General features: G+C 39.5%; 1 protein-coding gene across 4 annotated transcripts in view; it reads left to right on the top strand.

The window, feature by feature from the left end:
- Sm (heterogeneous nuclear ribonucleoprotein L) overlaps positions 1 to 21,539 on the top strand; it is a 157,435-nt gene that overhangs the window by 88,742 nt on the left and 47,154 nt on the right. For all 4 annotated transcript variants that reach the window (XM_077405518.1, XM_077405517.1, XM_077405516.1 and 1 more), the window contains exon 6: positions 8,936 to 8,999. In XM_077405518.1, coding sequence (XP_077261644.1) covers positions 8,936 to 8,999 — 64 coding nt within the window. The remainder of the gene's footprint in view (positions 1 to 8,935; positions 9,000 to 21,539) is intronic.

The following is a 21,539-nucleotide window of genomic DNA, read 5'->3' on the forward strand; positions in this document are numbered from 1 at the left end:
ATAACAATTTAACTTTTTCTATTTGTTTCGGGAGAATAGTAACGTTTTATGTGGGTGTCAATTTTATTTTGTTAAATTAATTTTAAAAATTGTTTTGGTAAATTCTTTTCATTTCTTTTCTATTAAAACAAAATTCAATATAGCTTTACTGCATCTTCAGTTTTCCTCCATTTATTTAATTACGACACAATGCAGTATAATATCGATAATATATTCCGTTAATTAAGACAAGATAAAATAGAATAAGAGGGGTTTGTAGAATGTAGTTACCTATTGTTATACAAATGCAGACCGTATTACATCAATCATTAATTGGAACACCCATTTTACGATGCTCTACATTATTACATGCATATCAATATCCTCGGAACACCATAGCTGAATGCAATACGCTGTCTCAAGGCTCCGTCATTTTCCCTGATATGCAAATTTAAGAGTTTGCTAATTACCGACCGTACCGCACTCCATTTCGCCGGTCCATTATGACAAGCGACGGACAGCACGCAATATAGACGTAACGTATTACGTATAGCAACGTCGCCGCGGGGGATGGACAGAAATTGTAGTAATTAATACGGCTGCCGTTAATTCGCAAGCCGTTAACCGAAATAACGCGGCCCACGTACCGTTCACGACGGTATCTATCGCTTTTAGCAATAAATCACATTTGCAGCTTTGATGCAGGCGGACGTCAATGCGAGATGAGAATTTAATACAACTGATTATCATTTCTCCATAAAACATGTATTGTAATCCGCGCCGGATATCCCCGGAAAACCTTTCATCAAAAGTTACGTGGGAGTTGAGCTTATAGTTTCAAAACGCATATATGGAGCAGTCTAAATATCTCATTTTGATTCACTCTCTTTATTCAGCGCCAGCGTGAATACCGATTTCCAATAGATATGCCCAATATTGGAACGAAAGATCGCGAGTGATATTAATATTCGATCGAGATTGTAGCTGCATCGAAATTTGCGCCGCTGCTACTCCATCATCGATAGGAAATAAGATTTTTCGCATGCAAACGCGAAAATTTGGCACGTTTTGCGAAAAGATTTTTTATCTTAAATTCACGCATTCGGAGTTATTTTGATCGCGATATTAATAAAATATAAAAATAATGTAGTTAAGTATATATAGATATAAATATGCGTACAATTATTTTATCTGTGCGTTATGCCTGAACATACAGCTCGTCTTTATTCGCATTTGCAGTCGGTTCCGTTTCATCGGTTTCATTCATTGTGCACGATAAGGACGATATGACGATTTTGACAGCGACGATGGACGCGTTGAAATAAATCTGGCCGCGATTTCGACAGATTTCGGGATTCGCGCGCGCGTTTCTACGTGGGCGACTTAATTTTCGCGGATACACGCGTGCCCGTTGAATCACGGTTGACGTGAGTCATCCCGCATTGCTCAAAAGTGCATTGGCGAGCGTTGGCTGATGCGAAAATTGGCCGCGGGCGTGACAAATTCGACAGGACTGACAACGCGGCCGGGTGATTTCCGAGAGTTGGCGCGGAGTGCGTCTTAAAATTGCGAAAATGATTTCCGTGTCGTTTACGGGAACGCGCGTCTCATTCTTGTCGCCGAAATGAAGCAAGAATACGATATATTATACCTCAAGCTGAGAAAATGAACGTTAATCGGGCAGTAAATCTTAGCAATAAATAGCGAAATTTTTCCTAATATAAAATCGCTCGTTCTTTAATAGAAATTTCGATGGCTTTCGGGTCATAAGCCGTCGAAAATGAATGACTTTTCACGAGTTTATAGCTTCAGGGACATAGACGACAGAGTTTTATTTTTTATTTAACTTTAAGGTGTGCTTTTTAACAGGCAGTTTGCAGTTTGAGAGTCAATTTGAGAGATCCGCAAGGGCCGAACACTGAAATAGTAAAGTATAAGTAAGTGGGCATGAGATGTACGCGTGTGCTGGCGTCACAGGTACTTAAGAGGCGCGATAATAGCGGGTATAAATTCCTTTTTTGCGTGTCCCGCTGGACTTTTGGTGCTGATGACAACCGAAATTAGACGTTAAATCGCACGCTACGAGAAATATGTGACGCGTGCCATATTTACGACTCCGAATCAGAAATAGAGTTCGAGGGCAGCAGCCCTGTATGCACGTGACAATTACGAGAGGCTGCGTGGTAATTACTATTTGAATCAATTGCGCGTTTAAGATTTGTGGCGATTATATATATGTCGTTGTGCCAGACCGAGGGAAATATTTTACTTTAATGTATACCTATAAAAAGCAGGCACGCCAAAATTTGTTGATACATGGTAAAGATTATTCTCAACGTTGGGGGAGCCTTTTTTACTTTCAGATATTTTTTATACATTTGGGATATTTTATGGTTTGTATGATAAATGAATTCGTGCTGATCATAGACCTCGATTTATGATTATTCTTTTGCCGCGAACAAATCTTCGACATCGATGACGTTGCACCCGATATAAAGAAAAAAGAAAAAGCGCTCGTCGCGGAAAAGTTTGCGGAACAAAAGGGGCAGCTCGTACGTTTCCAATCGCTTTCTCTTTCTTTCCCTCTCTCTTTCTCTTTCCTCTTTTTTTTTCTGGCTTTTTCTATCGAAGCGACTCACAGGGGAGAGATAAAAGCGCATCGCTACGCGGTATCAGAGGCGAATTTTATATATCGCCGCTCGTCAAGCCTGCCAAACTGTCGAGACTCGAGTGATGGACACGCTTAGACGTTTTATCGCGTGCAAATACGCGCTGCCGCTATCGTAAGTGTGCTCGTGGTTAATAAATAATATTGTTTATTAGGACGATGTTTATGGAACTGTGATCGTTCATTTACTTTATGTAGCTTTCCTTTATCGCTATTGTTATTTGTTTCAGATTTCTCGCAATCTTTTATTTAACGCAAAATACTTTTATATTGAGTTCGTTTTCTGCTAAACTGATATTACAGAACTACACGTGATTCTCTTAATATTACACGCAGAGCTGAAGAACGTGAGCACTGTGGACGATCACGTTAACGAAATGTACAAAGGCGAGGCCAAGAAAAAGAAGTTAATATCATTGCGGGGTGTTTAATTCGCGACGTTAATTATTTCGCCCGCTGCGTCGTGGAACGCATTTTTCCGCAGGAAAACGCAAAAAAGAGATAAAGGCAAGATCGTAAAGGACTGAAAAAAGCTATCGGAGTTTTATGACGACAACTATATCAACGAACGGCCAACGAAATCCCCACTCGTTCATTCGGCTCTCAACTCGCGCGCGTTCGTTTTATGTTCTTCGGCGCGCGGCTGCGAAAACTCGGGGGTAGATTACGCTTGCGAGTCTTCGCGAAGCGGCTTTACTTGGCGCTTCCTTTATTATTCGACGGAATCACGAATTCTCCCCCTCTTTCCCGGCACCCTCATTTCCGCACGTGCAAAACGGTCATCACACGTTCCACGCTGCTTACGGCTGAAATAAAAAAGGAAATGCGCACCCATGGCAATTCACGACGTACATACGTTTCGCGCGTGAGATTCGATAGCAGCGGTTGAACAATTTAAAATATTCCGTCCTGAGAAAACGCGCCGAGAGAGTGCGACGATGCTCGACGTAAGGATTTTATTAAACTAGCGAATGTACGTAAAATAGCAAATTATATTATACGAATCAAAATGTTATTTCTTTTTTTATGCATGTTATGTATTTTTTTGTGAATGCAATGTGTTTCAATTGCAAGATGTTTCCAAAATTCTGTGTACATTTTTTCTCTATTACATTACGAGTGTTTCCATCAAAGAGAAAAGAATATACAAAATTATTTTCAATCGCGGATATTTTATATTCAATCGCGATAGAAAATTGGGCGATTATATGATTTTTGAAATTGTTTTCACACGAAGATTTCAAACATTTTTCTTGAGAGAATTTTGTATTCTCACCTTTTTCGCCGGGTATTTTTTGGGGAGAAAGTCTTAGCGAAGAGTTGAAAGCGGGTCAAAGGAGCGGTTATAATATACGTAGGTGCAACGGGAACGGGAATGGAGGCATCGGAGCGATCCGTTTTTGCTCTCGCCAACGATCATAAATCAGTAACGCGCCGTCTGATTCGCGGATCAATAAGAGTTCAGTTGGCTCGTTACGAGAGCGACGTTCAGTGCGAAACAATGGTCCATGCTTTCCGCGTTTTCCGTTCCGCGGTATGAATCCAGCCAATGGTGCCGTTCCATAGATTGCAGCGGAGAAAATCGGCCCGATTTTGGGATGTGTTATTCAAGGAATCGTAGATGAAAAGAAGTTTTTTGTGAGAAAGGCGTTCAATTCCGGAAAAGGCTTTCGCTATTCAGCAGCTATCGCTACTCAAGCGTTTTGAAAAAATTCTAGACGCGATACTTGCAATTTTATCGTGACAGTCGTGAAAGCTCTGCGTTACTACTTTGCTTTCCTTTTAAACTGGAATAAAATTTTAATACAGTTTATTTTTATTTTTATTTTTATTTTTTTAATTTTTTTGTTAGCTTATATATATATACACAATCTCTTTTCTGCGTAATCTCGTGATGTTCAGCGTTATGTTATTTTCATGACATTCCCAGAGCATTTACAGAATTAAAATTTTAAATTTTTATATCTCGCAGGTTTATAAAGGAAATTATATAGGTATATAGATTATCCTGGACTTTTTTTCATAGTAGACATTTGGAAGACGATCACGCTGCAACTTTTTTTAATGCAGTCTTTAAATCTTTCAGAAATTATAACTTGGAAAAAAAACGGTGAAATTTGCTTTAATTCAAGCGTATAATAAAGTGCGCGCTCAGTTTGCGAAGTATTTGCGCTCCGATATGCTGTGTCGACAGGTATTGATTAAGTAAACTATCATTGAGTCTAAGATCGACAGAAACCCTGTAGAATATCTTATTATTGGCCAGCTAAATAACTCACTATATACACTACAATCTGTATATAGACCCGCGAAACGATATTTTACGTGAATTGGAAAAGCTTTTTCGCGTTGCTGCAATCTAGAAACCAATTGCGGGTTTACATTTCTTCGAGTTCGAGTGCTGTTCTTAGGATTGGCTGAAACTTTTAAGAGGCCAAGTAGAATTTGTTAGCCGGGCTTCTCGAGTAAATAATTCCACATAAATACAATCGCATTACATATTTCTTTACATTTATTTTGGTATATACGTTTTAGCGTTAGTGTTATCGTTACACGCCGCTATTATTATTTTTGTTATGATATAAATTGTATTTAAAAAAAACTGGGATAATTATTTGTCGTGGCGCGTCGTGAAGCATCGAGTCTAATTCTAAATCGGTTCTGACTGCACTATAATGCACTCGCGCACTGAATCTGCCCACAGTTCTCAATGCTTAACTCAACGTCCCAAATCCAATAAGAAAAGGCTCGTCCGTCGTCAGACGAAATGAGGTGCTCCGACGAGGCGAATATCTCTCCTTCTCTCTCTTTTTCTCTTTCCCGCCGGCGAAATTAGCGTTTTCGAGTCGCTTGAATTATTCAACTGCGCTACTACATATATATATATAGCGCCGCCTTATCTTCCGGCTTTAATAATTTTCCCGGTCGTGCTGCAATTGCGGCACGCAGAAAGTCTGCCCCATTTGCTACTGCATATATCCGCCAGAGAAGAGTTCGGTTCCTCTTCTGAATTATGAATGCCGCGGATGAGAGAAAACGCAAGGGCTGTGCGTTAGATCTGAGTGTGGCCATCAAAAAATTACCCTGGAATTTCTTTCGAGAACATTTTTTAAATATATTTAATAATGGCGCATAAATTTATACGTAGTGTACGCGTAATATAAAGTACATAGACATACTAAATCGACGGTGATTATTCCTAAAAAGAAATTCCATCAGAATGATTTTGCATACATTTTTTTACAGAAGTTAACGTTTCCTTCAGACAATTTCTTGCAGTTACTTGCAAGTGACGTAATGAGAGAGAGAGAGGGGGGAGAGAGAGAGAGAGAGAGAGAGAGATACGAAGTTACTTTCTACGATGGATTAATGCCGGGGCGGCTAACACCGAGGCGAAGTAAACGGCATTACCTCACCTCGGCGTAATAAAGAGGAACTAATTTCCCTCTTCCGGGCGCGCGGGAGGATGCAGGTCAGCCTTCTGCATTGCATGCGCACCGGGGGAAAATGATTAAGCCCAAAATATAAGGGTGGTAGCAGCTACATCAGGGTTGTATCCTGTTGAATAATTCTCACGGCGACTTCAAAGCGACTTCAACACCGTAGGTTAGCAATCTAAGCTTTTGAAAATTTCAACGTGGCATGAAGAGGGCTTTGAGAATACCTCCTCGCGCACGCAAACCTTCGAATATCCTTATACCTACAAAATAGTTTCTTCCTCGAACTTAAGCGGTATGTCCCCCTCTCTTTCGCTCTCCCTCCCTTCTCGGAAGAATCCCCAATTAATATTAATGATACGACAATAGCGGCACGTGCAGTGTTTATATGAAAAATCATTGGTCTTCCAGAAAGAAATTTGCCGCGTACTATATATATGCGTCTACTCTGTGTGGAGCGCACGTGTAACTGTAACTCCCTGTAAATTGCAGCAAGATTGCCCAGAAATTACACGTGCGATGAGCCGATCGATTGCACGGAAATAGAACCTGCTATATAATACGAGAAATAAGGATATCTGCGGCATACAATGAAATATATATTGAAAATGTTTCCTCTCTTTTTTTTTATTCTATGAGGACAGAGAGAGGAGAGGAAAGATAAACTTTAAATAAAATTATATATTTAACCGTATACTGGTACTGAAATCATATAATTTTTAGAGGTCATAAATTGTTGTTATTAAAAATGTAAAAATACGCGCAAGAATTATTTTCAATTATGGAGAGAGAATCAATATCGGTAGGTTTAATATTCGAGGAAGAATCTTCTCTGATGACTGAAAGTTCACGGAAGAAAAATATTTTGTGAAATTTAAAAATATCCGGGTAATTTAGTCGGTGACGTTGGAAAAAGAGCGATTTTCGCCGAGGTCTTGCTCTCGCAGCTCCATCTCTCTTTTGATTTCTCTTAATAAAAACATGACAAAAATGGAGTAGTTATACTAACATGTCTCTCAAGACAACGGGCCCGGCTATTGTTAGCGCGTATTTCGCGCGATGAATATGTGCGCGTTCGCATATACTTAGCTCACTCTTAAACGTGATTAACTCGAACAGAATTGCGCATCATTCCTCCCAATGCAATTGCACGAAGACGACGTCGTTTGATTTCCTAGGCTCTCCTTGATCTTTTACGGTGTGAATTCTCGTAACAAAGGTCTAGCTTCTCGGCAAGCGAGCAAACTTTCGCGACCGCGTTTGACAATCTCTTCTGTTCTTTCGGTTTTCTGCCCTATAGCACTGATTCTTCTGACTGTCCTAAATTTTAAAAAGAGTTAGGGGAAAGAGAGCTTAAAATTGTTTTAAAATATTGAACCAGACTCGATTAAATTACATTTAGTATTTTTGCAAGAAAAAGGTGATACCTAAATAAAATCGAAGTGACGATTTTCTTGTCTCTTATAGAGCGATTTTTATTTTAATATTTCCTAACTAAAAAAGTATTTATTAGGGCAATTTGTTTCCATTAAAATTAACCTCGTTGTATCGTACTTCCAATCTTGCATCAAATTAAGTACGCCTAGAGGTTATTTCTCATTCTATTTGTTTTGCGCATTTTATCTAAAAATTCAGGATGTCCGCGGGAAAAATTGATGAACCGCAGATACGGCTAGAAATAAGAAAACAAATTTACTGAGCGAGCGCGGAGGGACAAAGATATATTTCCGTGACGTGACCAGCCTTCTTCGAGGTAACGCTCCAAAGTTATTATTCGAAGTCACCGTGTAACTTTATATGGCGGTTATAATGGCAAGAAATGTAATTGTAAAAGCTTGTGTCCCGAGTGCGCGGCGGAGTCCCAAGTTCGCCGCGCGCGCCTGCCTAGAATGCGACGACTTATTGCGGGCACTGGGCAGGCGTTAACTTTTTCCGCTCGGCGCGGATGGTAAACGCGGCTATAAGCTGGATCGCTGTTTCTCCTCTGTCTACGCCGGTTTACTTTCCCTACCGGGTTTTACTCGCGAAATTATTATCACGGTAGACGACGGCGAGATATACCGTGACGGTAATTCAGCCTGAATTCAGCGTGACATTTTTACGACCGTGGAAAGCGCTCCAGAAGCGCTTTGCGTATATAGTCGCGCGTATATGCATATAACGGTATTATACGATATACTCGAACGTATTGCGAATTCTTTTAACGAGAGAGCGAGGCGATCCCGACAAAACGATCGATCATTTACGCTTGTATAGTTTCGGGGAATTTCACGGAGGCTCTGCGGAGAGAGAAAGATATATATATATAGGAGAGCTGCTCTATTTAACACCTGGGGATTTGCGTCGCTTAAGCTAATCGAATTATATCTGGCATGCCCGGGAGATTCGCCGAAGTATTCATTAGGCGACTGAGAACAAGCGCGGATTATTCGTTGCTGTAATCGAAGGGGATGTGATACGCGCTACACAGTACCTTCGAAAATTGCGATATTGAGTTATGGATAACTTGCTATTCCTAATTCAATGGAAACTCGATATGAAACTTTCAATAACAACATTGTACGGCTGCGTATGCAGCTTTTTCTAACAAGACATTGTTTGCAAACAAAATTTTCGTGGACTATAACTGCTGTGACCGAAATTTTCGAAAAGAAATACTATACTAACAAAATCGAGTTAGTAACTGCATTTAATTTATTTTTTCATTTCTATCTTCTTTTTTTGTACGATCGCGGGTTTCCAATCGAGGTACATTTTTTCCGATTTACGAAACAAAAAAACCAATTTACGCATTGATTTCTTGCGATATTCGAAACCGTATTTATTTATCGTTGTCTGTTATCTTTTTCAGCCAACAAAGCTCAACGTCTACAAGAACGATGCCGAGAGCTGGGACTACACAACGCCGACGCTGGGTGAGTCTGCCTCTCTTTCATCTCCCTCAGTTCTTTTTTTTTTATTTTTATTTTCTTCTATTCGATGTTATGTACGTGTAACTTCATAACATACACCACTCCCTGCGCGTCCCTCGGACATGCGTTTCAGCAATCGACAGCATGAAAGTGCAGAATCGGACAAGCCCGCTCTTTTTCGAACGTCGCTAAGATATTTTTTGATATCATTCAACACGTTTCTCTAAATCCTTAGTCAACGAATACTTTCAAATTTTAATTACACATATCGTTAACATATTCAAAATATAATTTTGAAATTTTAATTCTACTGCGTTTGCAACATATTTTTTAATTTTAGAAATGACATATATTTCATAGTTAATTAATTTTTGATAAAAATGTTCACGTGAACAAAATTTATTCGGAGACTGTCAGATTTCTGAGAGCAAGCGACAAACTGCGTTTATTGAATGTTAAAATGTATTCGTTAAAAGAGATGGACTTGCTCGATTTTCGTACCCAAATCGTCAATTGGATCGCATTCTACAGAGAGAAGCCAATGATGTTCAGCTGACTTTTTCCTGCAGAATCCGATTCAATTAGCGACGTCCATTACGTACGTGCGAAACGCACGGAGGATCGTTCCCGACGCCGAAGATGTCGCGATTTCTCCCCTTTTTCAGTTCATTATTTGTGCCGCTTCTGTACCTCGTTGCTCACGATGGGGAAAGCTTAATTGGATCAAACGGTATTCAGACGCAAAAAGGTTTCGCCGGGTTTCGCCGATGCCCGGCCTTTTATTGCTCGCAAGCTTCGAAGAAAACATTTTTTCTCAAATATTTTATTTTCTTAATTAAAGAGAATATTAAGAATGTGAAATAGTTTGCATTTCTGGCCAACTTTAGACATCTTTTTTCTCTTTTTGTAAATTTTAAATCTTTTGTAAATGTTAAATGTTGAATAGCTTTCTGTACGTTAAGCTTTTACCACGTGAAAAAGCGGTGGCGAAAAATAGCTCGTGCGAAGGAAAGCTTACGATCGGGAATCCGTTGAAATCCGACGATTTTCGAAATGAGAGGCGGATACCGAAACCGCGCGACAATGCGATGGGAACGATCCTCGAGCTTGAAAATCGCTCGACCGTCATACGCATGAATTCGTCGCGGACATTCACTCACCACAGAATCCGAATAGATCTATTATATTCACTCTGGAATACGAGACGACGAGAGAGCGTTATGGAACATGGAAGTGCGTGATAATTTGGACCACCCGATGAAAACGTACCCGATGAAAATATCCCGAAGCGGCAAATTACGCGAATGCATCGTAATGAGACTGTATTCAAAATACATCGCGTTACAAGGGTATTAAGTGAATTTTTGACGCGGCAAAAGCAGGGTCGCGACGCACCATCGCGAACATCAACCCGGCGGCAACACATTCCACGAATTGCGACTCCGCACGCGGACTCCGTCATACATTACGCTGAATGAAACACGTATTTGTAGCGAAATAATTTACTTCGATACCCAGCGCTCTTCGCGAGTAACGTGATATTTCAGCTCATTTCGTTGCCTGTATTACATTCTCCCAACGTTATCCATAAGACTAATCCTATATCCCACCATCCCGATGACACACGGTCTCACGAAAGAGTATGCGCAACAAAAGGCGAAACGGAGTTGGGAACTCATGCTCACGAATCATTCTTGCGAATCACGATTCACTAACCAACGATTAAATCGCTCGACCGAGGGCGTGAATTATGCGCGAGAGCAGCGCGCGGCCTTCGCGTTGCGAAAGAATGGCCGTTTAGCGGCTCAACGCCGCCGCTTGGTCGTGACGCGTAAATTATTTCTAGTTATCTTGCGACATTAATTACCGCGTTTCTTTCCACCGCGGTTAATGAAGATTACCAACGCCCCACGTGTGGCGCTCGGCGTTTCTCGCTTCGCGCATTAGCGTCGTTTTCGAGATATCGCCCTCCGCGTCCGGGGGGATGCTGCGGTCGCACGAATTGGAGCGTCAAATAGCAATTACGCGAAGACAATATAGCAACGCGAGTTTATTTCCGCGAGTAAGACGCCGGTGAAATAAAAAAGTCCGTTGCTGAAATTGATCCGTAGCTAAGAGGAAACAAGATTAGTAGAGAAAAGGGCTTTCCGGTATTGTATAGTAATATATAATTAATAGTAATTATATATACAATTAATCCATCAATTATGCTTAAACAGACACGCGAAAAATTTGAATCTCTCTTTTTGTCGCAATAAATTATTAAAGTAGCATTTAGATAATATCATTAATTTTATATGTTCTTTGAATACAAAAATTAATTTTTTATTTATTAATTTTCCTAACGAAATTAAGCTTTATAATGAAGAAGTTAAGTTTGAAACTTTGCATCCATGCAATTCAAATGCCTGCTTTAATAAAGAATATCTTTATCATTATATTTTTAATTTGAAAGACAAAAAGATTTAAGTCACGCTGATATCGTTTACCAACTTGCGCATTTTAAATTTCGGCGCTGAGATCGCGAACTAATGTAATCAACTTGAAGTTGCGCTAATACCCTGGAGGCCTAAAACATGAAGAGAGTTATATTCGGGTGGCAAGTTCGACAGTTGGCTAACGCGTGAACGCGCGTAGGACTTCCGTACGTATTACTGCGAGCAGCAATTAACGGGAAGCAATTGCCGGAATATCGCGTGCCAGGTACAAACCTTACAAACAGGATTTCAGTCGAAACGACAAGCGAGCAGGGCACTCGAGGAATTTGTCCCAATTACGACACGGCCTGACGTTCCGTCACCAACAGACGCCATCGACGGCGTACCCTTTCGACTACACGAAATCCCCCGAGTCCTTAGAGAGATGGATTTCCGCGCTAATTGGCGCCGTTTTCAGACTAAGAGCTTGGTCCTACAAGTATCTTCATAATATTGACCACGCCCATCGCGGTCGTTCTCGCTCATGGGATTAATCTTTCGGGTTGTCGTTTCCATTTAGAACTTATGAAACTGAATTCGGAATGAACCGCGAGTAAATCTAGAATAGTTGTTTGAAAGATCGCATATCGGAGAAGTTGTTAAGTAATGTTATCGCTAATTTGTATGTATTCTACTTGCAAGCAAATATCAATTTTTAGAGATTTAATGGCACAAAGTTCCATTTTAAATTTAATGAAATTGTTTGCACAATATATACGCTCCCCTTAACTCGCTATGACGCAACACACATTAATTAAATTATATTAATTAAATTTCATTTTTTTGAATATCATTTATAAAAAGGTTATATATATTGTTTTATGTTGCATTATTGACGTGCTTTATATCGTTTTCGTAATTAAGTTCTAAAAATGGATAAAATTCAGATCAAGGGGCTCGTCAAAAGCACTTTCAACATATCCATCCGAACGACAAAAGAAGACAATTACAAGAAACTGGAACTATTTATAGATCGTATTAATTCCTGGATAGAGAACTGTCTTGTTTATCGTTGAAAGGAACTCGATTGCGAAATCCCCTTCGGGATCCGCGTCGACAAACCCGTCTGCCGAACTAATTGCATCGGAGATGGGTCAGGTCGATTGCTGTATACTTCTAACCTTTTCAGCCTCGCATCCGCATCTCGCGGATGAAAGTTTCATTAGGTCTAGAGGCGATATCGCGCGGTTACAACCGCAACCTGCATTTCCGCGAAGGAGAAGCGGCCGCGTCGTCGTTTTTGCACGTTCGAGATGGTGGGCATCGTGCGTATCGATCCAAATGCCGCCGGCAGTCGAGCCTTTTACCGCGCGTGAAAGTGGCGTAAATCAAATTCTGATCGCGTAATCAGCTTAAACACCGGATATCAATATGAAGCCATTTATTTACGTATTTTAAAATGAGCAATAGATGACTTAGGTGTTCGGAACTTGAACTTTAGCTTCGAAATCAATGATCTAGCAAGCATGTAAGTGGGTGAAAGAGTCATGCCACATTCTCACCGACATAGTGTAATCGTTGCTAATTAAACCGCTAGTTCCCAATAAAACGAATGGAGCAACCAGCAACCCGAAATAAACTGGCTTGCCTTAACTTTTTATTTTAATCAACCGGTACGTGAGAGCAGCATTGTATAATTATACAATGGTGAGGCTTCTATCTTCGCCATTCTCCGGGCGATTAAGATTTGCGATTAATCTGCGCTGCCTATGTCGTCCGGTTACATTATACTCACAGAAATAGTGTTCAGCCGGACGCGATCAATTCCCCCCCGATCGCGTTACTTCTAATTTTCTGTCACCGACGATCCGGTATTCCGATTTGGCAACGGTAACGACGACGACGACGACCCTCGGCGGGCTCCGTCATTGGCTCCGACGTTCGTTTCTCCGTTCTCCGTGTGTATAAATGTCGCGCACAAAGGATGTTGTCGTCGTCGATGTCGGCGAACAAAGCCAAGTTTGTTTCGAGAAAGTGGTCTGGTCGATGGGATTTTATTACATCGCGCGTACGAGGTACCTTTGGTCGTGTATCCGGGGCAACACGACCAAATAAACGGGTAACATTGTCACGAGCAATAGTAAGACCCCATTCGCTTTTGTCGCGCGAATTGAAACTTCTACGTTTAACGGAGAAATGGAGAGCGAAACAAAAGCGGGAATCCTGAGCGCAAGATTTATTTTAATGGACACGCATACTTGTTTTTCAAAATCTCCTCTCGCTCGTTGAATAAACCTTATATCTTTTAACTTGAACCTCTGGGACCGACAGATCCGCGAGAGAGTCACGTATTGATCCTCTCTTTTGTCAGAAAGAAGTACACGCAAATGAAGGTATATATATGTCACTCGCTGAGAAGCATCTGCGCTTGACGGAAAACGTCTTGCTTTGTCATCCTAATGCATTCATTCATAAGAAATTCGCGAACTTTTTAATGCATCTCGTTTACTGTATCTATAAAGTGGTCCGTGTTTCTGTTTTTTGTGCGACTTTCTTCGCGAACGGAAGTTCTTTACTTTACTGTCTCCAATTATACATCTCGTATCTGCGTTAAACATGACGATAAAATATTCGCTATGAAACACAATAAGTGAAGTTATCATCACCTTCGCATGATTAATTTCAGCATAGCTGGCACCACAATATTCACAGAATCGCGGACTTGCTTATTACAACTAGGATAAATTTCGATGTATTTATTATTTCGGCCGCACACATTGCACGTGATGAAGTTTATATTATGAAATTGTGCCAACTCTATAAATTTCCAGAGTAATTACTTTGCACATAGGATGACGTTAGCAGACATTTCTGTGCTAATAACTTTCTAGCACATTGCAGCCTCCAAATTAACAAACTTTCACGCTAATTATTGCTGATGCAACGATATTGCGACATATATATCATTCGGTATCGTTGGACGAATTTTGGCAGTAGTCAATAAATCTAAATATATACCTTCAAGATAAGTGTAATTGAAATTTCAGAATTTCCAGAGAACTAAATTATTGCGATTTATAGCAACGTGTTAATTGTTTAAATAATCGTTTTTAAATTTTATTACTATAAAAAATATATATATATTATACATCTTGAATTTTAAAATCATTCTAATATTTTTACTATTAAACAATTTGTTCGATACAATCATTCAGCTTCCGCAACTTTTGTGACTAGTCAGAAGTGACGATACAAGGATTAAACTATTTTCTTACGAAATTATCAATGCAAAAAAGAATAAATTAGGGACGGATCTTGCAACCTGGGGTTAACCTTGTCAGTAAAAGGAGAACCGAAATATATCTCATGCTCGAGACAAGAAAGCCCGGTGTAGTCGCATCCTAGTATAAATCTTTTGCCGTGGAGAGATTTAAGTTTGCGACGCCCCGCGAGACATGTGCGAATGCGAGATGCCCTTGATGCGAGAACGAAACCGGAATAAACTCGGCTTCGCGAGGCGTGGTGAAATAGAGACAAGGCGGAATAGATTGATCCGTTGCATAAAACTTTAAAGTCCAATTCAGCGATTTTTCTCTAACGGAACGGAGCAAGTGTCCGGGACAAATGACGCGAAAAATCGGAAATAGTTGGCGTTATCACGAGTTTAATTCCAGGATCTTTTCGATTCTTCGAAGAGACATTTCTTTAACATGAAATGGATAAAAAAATGGGATATATAAAGAAATGTATTATCAGACCATGACATATAAAATGCTTTGCACTATAACATTGCACTATAAAATGCTTTCCTTGAAAAAATTTATAACATTCTTAAAGATTCAAAATCCAAAGACAATGATACCGTAAATAAATTTCTTGCAACACTTTAATTATTGTCCATAAAAAGATTGGATACAAAGATTAGATATATGAATTGATTTTGAAATGTTACAATATGCTCTTATTACTATTCCGCTTAAAAGATTGCAAATAATACTTAAAAGACTTAAATTGTAAGTCAAAACATGTCTAGACATTGGAATGATGACACACAGCGGCGGTTCTCAAATTATCTTCTGCAGAAATTTACATTTTCACTCGTAAAAATCCGCTATCGTCGATTATCACTAATTATCTCCAATTCTCAGTTGAAAACAAACAGATCTGCTTACATAATTTAATAACAAAATATTTGTACCATGTAATCAATATTTTTTATTAAATTATCAGAAGTACTGTCAAAACATCACTGATGCTCTGCAAGATGTTTTCTTTTGTACAAGTCAAACGGGAACGGCATGAGTGCCCGCTATGCTGTACGATTCCTTACTGCGAGTGAGGAAGGAGTATATGGCGATTAGGAATGCCGGGAGTAAGAGGGTCAATCGTCGCGCGAGTTGACGAAACGGTGCGTTGATCTCATCTGAACCGCGACGCATCAGACTGCAACGAGATATGCGACGCGCGCGTTATGAGTCGACTGTTCACGCCTCTCGAAATGTACCGAGTATCCCGGATACGGAAATACCAGTATCACGAAACGTACCAGTCACAAGCGCGGAACACATCAGTATGCACCCCGTTGGAGATTTATGAGTTCGCTGATGTTCACGAGAGACGAACATATCCGTTAACGAGCAAAGTGTCGTCGAGGTTGTAGGATCTCTCTCTCTGCGAAACAGCTTTGAGCGGCTACCGACCGACATTCTCTTCAGGGAATCGTTTAAGCGCGATGCGGTATTATTAAGCGATTGCTCAAGAGATCGCACATGCTGTCGCGCTTATCATTTCTCGAGTTGCATAAGCGATTTTGTATCAGGAGAAGTTATGGCATGCCCGTTCGAGCACGCGCGAGATCTAATTAATATCACTTACTAATAAAAGTTTCAATGTTACGATTGTAAATGCTGAGTAAACTATCGAATTTAGTTAATTTGAACGTCAGTTCGAAAGCTAGAAAACTAGTTTGCTGAGATAATGATTAACTTAATTTAATAGTTCATAGCGTTTACGCAAGTAATATAATTTATCAATTTGTAAGTTTTATTTGAAAGATATCAATATTGTCTTTAGAGAAGTAATTTACATTTATGAAGATAACGATATTGACTTAATGATTCTACGAGTCACGCGAATAATTTGTTACGCAAAGAACTTTATTCATTCGGCGCAAGAAGTCTAATTAATTTCACTTACGATAGATCCAATGTTGCGACTATAAGTGTTAAATAAATTAAGGGGAACTCGTTAGTTCAAACCTGTCAACGTCAGTTTCAAAGCTAGAAAACTCGCTTGGCGCGATTTGCTAAGATAATTAATTTAATTGCTTGCCGAGTTGCACAAGCAATATAATTTATCAATCTCAGAGTTTTATTTTATAAATATTTTAATATTGTCTTTAAAGAAATAATATACATTTATGAAGATAACGATATTAATTTTCAATAATTTTCATGAGTCATTTATTATTTTACGAATAATTTGTTATGATGCAAACTTTATGTTACTAACGATCTCTTTATTACAGAGATTAAATGCTTATTGAAGATTTTACGTAACACGTGTATATAAAATTGCTCTCTTGTTGGATATTTTAATGATTACGGTTTGAAATTATTTGTTATATTTGAACGAGATACATACTAAACAACACAGCCAGATAAATAACGCAGTTTGGTAAATTATATGACAGTGTTCTTCCCACATTGGATAATTTTAGGCACACTTCTCCTTACTTCGCGTCTTTTGTAACGAATTCCATCGTGTTAATTAAATGACCGGCTTGAAATTAAACACGACAGAATTAATATCTTCGTAACGCCGTGCTATAATTGCCGTGAGTATCAACCCAGCCTCGCGACAACTGAAATAAATCATCGTCACCGTGGCTTGGCGAAAGTCATTATGCTCTATGATTACTACGAACGCTTAAGGAAAATAAACCCTTCGGCTAACCGCGACATTACCGTTTTACCGAACAGTGTGTAAGACGACAGGAGCTTGTTTGTTCTGAAAACAAACGCCGGTAGCTATTACATCGAAAATAATCGTGTCCAAAGCTCAGCCGGTTAGGCTTTCTGGTCAAAAACTACACTGTGTCTTTGTACGGGTAATCTGGTTGCGTCTGATTATCTTATGATAAATATATATTTCGATTGATTCAATTTCGTCATTTGTTGCTTCATCGTAAAATATTTTGTCATGATTATTTTGGCGCAGTTTAGAGATGAAAGATTTAACAACCATATAAAAATGCATTTTAATGCATCTTAATTACGTATGCAATTTGAGGAAAAAACAATTACTAGACACTTTTTTAATAAAAAAAAGTACAAGAAAAAAGAGTAATCCTGCAACCAGCAAACCGTCTCGCAATCGTCATTTTTGTCAATCGATTCTTTTTTGTGTCTAGTAATTTACGACACCAAGTCGATTTTTTTGTAGTTCACTTTTCATGCATCTAGTAAGTCACTAGTGTAACGAGATTGACTGGAGACGAGACGCGTCGTGCCAACGATCGACGGGTTGTCGACCTCGGATCTGATCTCATTCCCGACGCTTCGATCCTGAGCGCATCGCGAATGCTGACGGATCCATTTGTCCGAGATGAAGCGGGTCATGGCGTCGCGTGCGCACAATGAGACCGGTATTTCCGTACGAGCGTCGCCCTTCCAATAAAAGACGCCGTCATTTCGAATTAGAATTCCCAGGGTAGTGCGCGCCGACTTCACGGCAGATTTACGGCAGCGTGCCCGAGTCAGTCGCGGCTTCTTGCCTCCGCGCGGGTCGCGTGCGGGCTTCACACAACAAGCCCTTCTTTTAAATCTCTTTTCCAGAAAATCAAATAAAGGCCAATGAGTCTGTAAGCGCGAACGTCCGCGCGCGCGATAACGCAATTATATTTTTTATAACATTTTCCAATTGAACTTCTTATGCATTCTGTAATATATCTTTTTCCGTTTATTACTTTTGATTTTAATATTGGTTGGTCTTGATTAGATTTTGTCTAATTTTTACATAAAACCAGCTAATTATTGTCTTTTTTTTTTGTTTATTCCTTTTGTTACCATTATTCCGCGAAGTTATATACGCACCAGAAGGCCATCATTCGAGACAAATTAAAGAATTAATGACTCGGAACGATAGAAAAATTACCAAACGAACTAAAGTGCTACTTTGTCTTATATTTGTTAATGCGTTATAGACATCGCTTGTTCGCACATCTGTCTAGAAAGCGTCTAGAATATTACAATTCTAGATGAATTAGATCTAAATTTTACTTTAATTTTTTATCGTATGCCGAGATAAATTTTAACTAATTAACTACTGTTATTTTATTTGATTTCGTCTAAACTTTTCCGCTTTAATTAATAAAATAAGCGGAAAATAATCTACAAAAGATGAGGCAGAGAAACTGCTATTGTGGCTGCATACAAGTGGTTTTTGGTGTCTCTGTGCCGGGAAGTTAACTGCCAGCGATCTGTCCACAATACTATACATTATTTTAAACTAAATATATATATATATATATATATATATATATATACTCTACTCTATTCAGCGCGGAATGAGGAAGACACTCACGGGCGTGTTATGGCAAGACAAATCACCGAGAAGTTTCTGATTCCGCCGATCAAGATCGGCGACCGAACGAGAGAGTGATTAACGAGCCCGACCGAAAGTTTAAACGCGGACTAACACCTCCCATCCGCGTTTGAATTTGTAGTTTGTCCGGCCGACACACCACGTCACGGTACATCTCTATCAGACTGTCCTGCAGTCAGTCAGATTCTTTACTCGCTTTCCCCAAAGGAAAGATGAAAAGGACGAGATTCGAACATAAAAGGATGACCCTGAATAGTTCACAGTGACAGTTCAAATCCTATTCTGAGCTTGTCGCCCTCGTGTATTTCCGTCACTCGCCTTTCTGCTACTATAAATCTTTACATCTTGCTTTCAACCACTAGAATTGTATTTGTTAACGTCTCAAAGTCGGTACATTAAGAGCTAAAAGGAATATTCGTGTTTTATGTAAGAGTAAACATTATCGATAGCATATGTGCATACAGCAAAGATTTAATTTTCTTTCTGATTGTTAATAACAAATATGAATCCTTGCTTCAGTTTAGTATTTATATTTATCTAAAACGTAACATGCACGCGGACTATTTTATGATTCCTTTCGTTTTAACAATACATACTGATCTATATATATATATATATATATATATATTAGTTATTATATTTTATAATTTATAAAATTTATATTATTTCATTATTTGAATCCTATTTGCATTAAGATCTCGTCAAGAACATTTCTACCTTCTCATAAATTTCAATGGCATTTCTATTTCGCGAAAAGTATATATCTTTCAACTTTTCCAATATATTCGTACTGCTGCATCCGCGATCAAATATATAACGGCTGCATTCCGTGCGAGTGCCGACTACCGATGAAAGTTCTTGCCGTCATCCGTAGCTGTTTGCCGTCAAAATCTGGTCGGTATAATCCCGGCGCAAGAAGTCCTAAGCCGGAGAGTACGTGGCATTACGACGCGAGGTGACCACATTCCACGGTAGTTTGTGCAATGTGTCACTTCACCGGTACCGCCGCCATTTCAACTTGGCAAGGTGCAGACCCGATCTTCGGCCAACCTATCCGAGAGAGAGAGAGAGAGAGAGAGAGAGAGAGAGAGAGAGAGAGAGAGAGAGAGAGAGGAGTCCGGTGTCTTCCCGCGTCAACAACCGCGATGCTCACGCGTTTCTTGCGCCGGCCCGCTGAACTTTCGGGCAAATTACCAATTTGCCAGCAACAGACTCCACCCTGGTCTCGATGCGCCGATTGGCGCCCAAACGGCAACCACCTCGCGGTCGAAAATTACGGACCGCCTCTGTTCATCGTCTCGTGAATATCACATTATATATACAAAGTGTCTCCAAGCAAGCCCCCTCCCTCTTTGGTAACTTACAGACGCTGTTATATAGTATACGTGTCGTTATATAGACTCGTGCGCGGTTGGTTGAAACTCTGATCACCCACATCAAGGTTGGTGTAGGAGGAAGAAGTTTCGATCTCTCGTTCAACTCCCATTATCGTCACATAATTCTTTAAACGCGTAGCAAAACTTTTTGATTTACTGATAGAAGGGAGGAAATATAACTCGACAAGTTTATCACAGTTGGTCGTATCGCGACTGAAATACGAGTTACAAAATGCGATTTTTATTCCGCTTGTCTTGTCGCTACACGCAGCTTAAAATCATCAAATCTCACATTTGAGCTCTACTGTGAAAAAATATAAAATACTAAGAGGAAAAATTGTCTACGAAAAAATATAAAACAAAAATTTAATAGTTGTCCAGAATTGGCCCGGTAATATTAAAAATCGCGTACGTGGAATTTAACGCAATCTTGTTGACAGTTAGCTTTCTCCGGGAGCAACAGACAGATCAAGAACGAAATCGCAACAGTTCTCACTAATCTCGCCTAGCAACGAGCCGTTATCAGCTTCATACCACAATGGCAGTGCACATAATTGCAATCTCGCTGTTGGAGCAACGCCGCAATCGTGAAAGACGTCAGATTTGTGATTACTACAGCAGTTTACCGTTAATGTAATTACGCAGCTCGGTTTTGCGCGCTTTTGATAGACGGCTGTAAAACGCAATATTATAAAACGCAAATGGATAAAGAGAACACATACCTCATACAGGAGAAGTTATTTGCCGGCATGCCGACAGAGAAATTGCGCTTTTTTACGTTCCTCGAAATCTCTTGCCCGGTAAAATATATTTCTCTCTCTCTCCCTCTCTCAACGGGATTTTTACTTTTATCCACTTATCGCTATTTTTCTGAGGAAAGTATGAAAAATTTACAACACCTGTTCTTCCAGGGGTTAACATGTTACCGCAACAATTAAGTTGAATGAAAAGTTTTTCAACATTAAATTACCGAAGTTATTCAAAGTCGATAATCTGAAAATATTGTCAAGTATAATTTAATTTTAATTTATATTATCTTTTTTTTTCGCGTTAACTTCAAAATTAATTTTTATTTACATTTAACTTCTAAAAAATCCTACATACAGTATACCAAAATCTTTGTAAGTTTTTTGCTCAATTTTCGC

The sequence above is a fragment of the Temnothorax americanus genome, unplaced genomic scaffold (genome assembly GCF_048541705.1).
Source record: "Temnothorax americanus isolate GAGA-0224 unplaced genomic scaffold, ASM4854170v1 Scaffold2, whole genome shotgun sequence".
In the NCBI taxonomy this organism is placed as follows: domain Eukaryota; kingdom Metazoa; phylum Arthropoda; class Insecta; order Hymenoptera; family Formicidae; genus Temnothorax; species Temnothorax americanus.